This window comes from Dendrobates tinctorius, unplaced genomic scaffold (genome assembly GCF_039654945.1).
Source record: "Dendrobates tinctorius isolate UK_male_01 unplaced genomic scaffold, ASM3965494v1 ptg000257l, whole genome shotgun sequence".
Lineage (NCBI taxonomy): Eukaryota > Metazoa > Chordata > Amphibia > Anura > Dendrobatidae > Dendrobates > Dendrobates tinctorius.
In genome coordinates, this window is record NW_027361924.1 from 8,085,534 (window position 1) to 8,087,297 (window position 1,764).

The window sequence follows — 1,764 nt, forward strand, 5'->3', positions numbered from 1 at the left end:
GTGAAACCAGCCTAAGTTGTCCAGTTGAAAATGGAGCTGTGGCCTTGTATATACGCCACCACGTAAATCACTGTCTATGGTATAGCTGGAGATAGCGTAGCTCTGTGCTTCATGATCTACGGAAGTCACATAGAAATGAATGTAGGAGTGCCACGCATATATGGACTTCATCTAATTCTATCAAGGCATCTCACAGCCTTATCATTGATTATTTTCAGGCAAACTATCTGTTAGTTAATGAGTTTTATGAGCCATATAAGGATTCATGAAAGGAAAGAATGATAAAGTAATGAAACATGACCGAAAATAACAGCTATTACAGTGTACAAAAAGTTAACCTATGGTGGTAACCTCTTTCATTTAATTTTCAAGAACCTCCAACAGGCTCTCAGGATTTCACTGCTGCGTAGACTATATATTAGCGGGTTGACCATGGGCACCACCGTGGTATAAAACGCTGATAATATCTGCTTGATGGTCACTGTGCGTGTTGAGAATGGCATCATGTAATCCATTGAACATGCAGAATAGTAAGTTATCATGACAATGAGGTGGGACAAGCAGGTGGAGAAGGTTTTTCTCCTTCCTTCCTTTGACTTAATGCGTAAAATCACACGGATTATTCTTACATATGACAAAAAATTGCAAAAGAGTGGGAAAAATCCAAACAACGCAAACTCAACGTAGACTAGGATAAAAAATGTATGGGAGCCACCACAGGATGCATAGAATATGTCAACGGCATCACAGAAGAAACTTTGAAGCCTAACAAACTCATAGAAAGGCAGTTCTAAGAGTGAACTAAGGATCAGTAATGAATTTAGGAAGGCGCAGGCCCAGATCATCACAGCAATCAAGGTACAGATATTCTTATTTAAGATTTGGTTGTAGGACAGAGGATAACAAATCGCAACGTATCGGTCAAATCCCATGACAAAGAGAAGTATCACCTCGGCACTGGCGGATGTAAGATAGAAATACATCTGGGTGAAACATAGGTTGAAGGATATAAGGACATTCCCGGATAATAATATATGGAGAAGTTTCGGGATGACGACTGTTGAATAGCAGATGTCTATGACGGATAAGTTACAGAAGAATAGATACATGGGGGTGTGTAGACGGACGTCCAGACATATCACTGAAATAACCAATGAATTCAAAGTGATTCCCATCAAATAAATGACTGAAAAAATCCCGGCAATCAGCGGTTTGTTGTAGGTTTTTGACGAGAATGGCAGAATATGGAATGTTATATACGTCTGGTTGTTCATGAAATGTTGACACAAATCTGTCAGGAAAGAAGATTTCAGAGAATAAATTCTGGATCCGATGCTGTTTCAGCAAGGATGCAGTTGTGATTCTACTGTCTTTTCCCAATGTAAATTCTCCTCCACTGACTAAAGACATGGGAATCCCCAGTATCTGACAGTTCCTTCATATATAGTTACGGTAACTATTTGCATGTTGCATAGTCTTTCATTGGATTTAAACTTACAACCTATAGCATGGCAGGTGGTGAATTTAGAAGTTAGCAACAAAATGTACTGCAAAGTATTGGAGGATTTTCTCTGCCTAAATATCTAAAATGGAATTCTTCTAAAAAATAGACATTTTGTACTAATATACAGAGAAGCCTCTTTATACCAGTGCATCTCTATGTAAATCTAGTAAAATAAATGTCCCATATCAGTAAATAGCATGGGCATATTTGGTATCCCTGTGATAGTATGTGTATGCAGTATTTTACATGTAAGTGCCTAA

At 38.3% G+C, this 1,764-nt stretch overlaps 1 protein-coding gene across 1 annotated transcript; it reads right to left on the reverse strand.

Moving 5' to 3' along the window:
• Positions 1–356: 356 nt before the first annotated feature.
• LOC141069268 (olfactory receptor 2A14-like) lies at positions 357–1,274 on the reverse strand. The gene has a single exon (XM_073558722.1). The coding sequence runs from the start codon at positions 1,272–1,274 to the stop codon at positions 357–359; it is 918 nt and encodes a 305-aa protein (XP_073414823.1).
• Between the last annotated feature and the right edge of the window lie 490 nt (positions 1,275–1,764).

Excerpts from the sequence above, each read along its gene's own strand:
- LOC141069268 (XM_073558722.1), bottom strand. The coding sequence starts at position 1,274 with ATGAACAACCAGACGTATATAACATTCCATATTCTGCCATTCTCGTCA.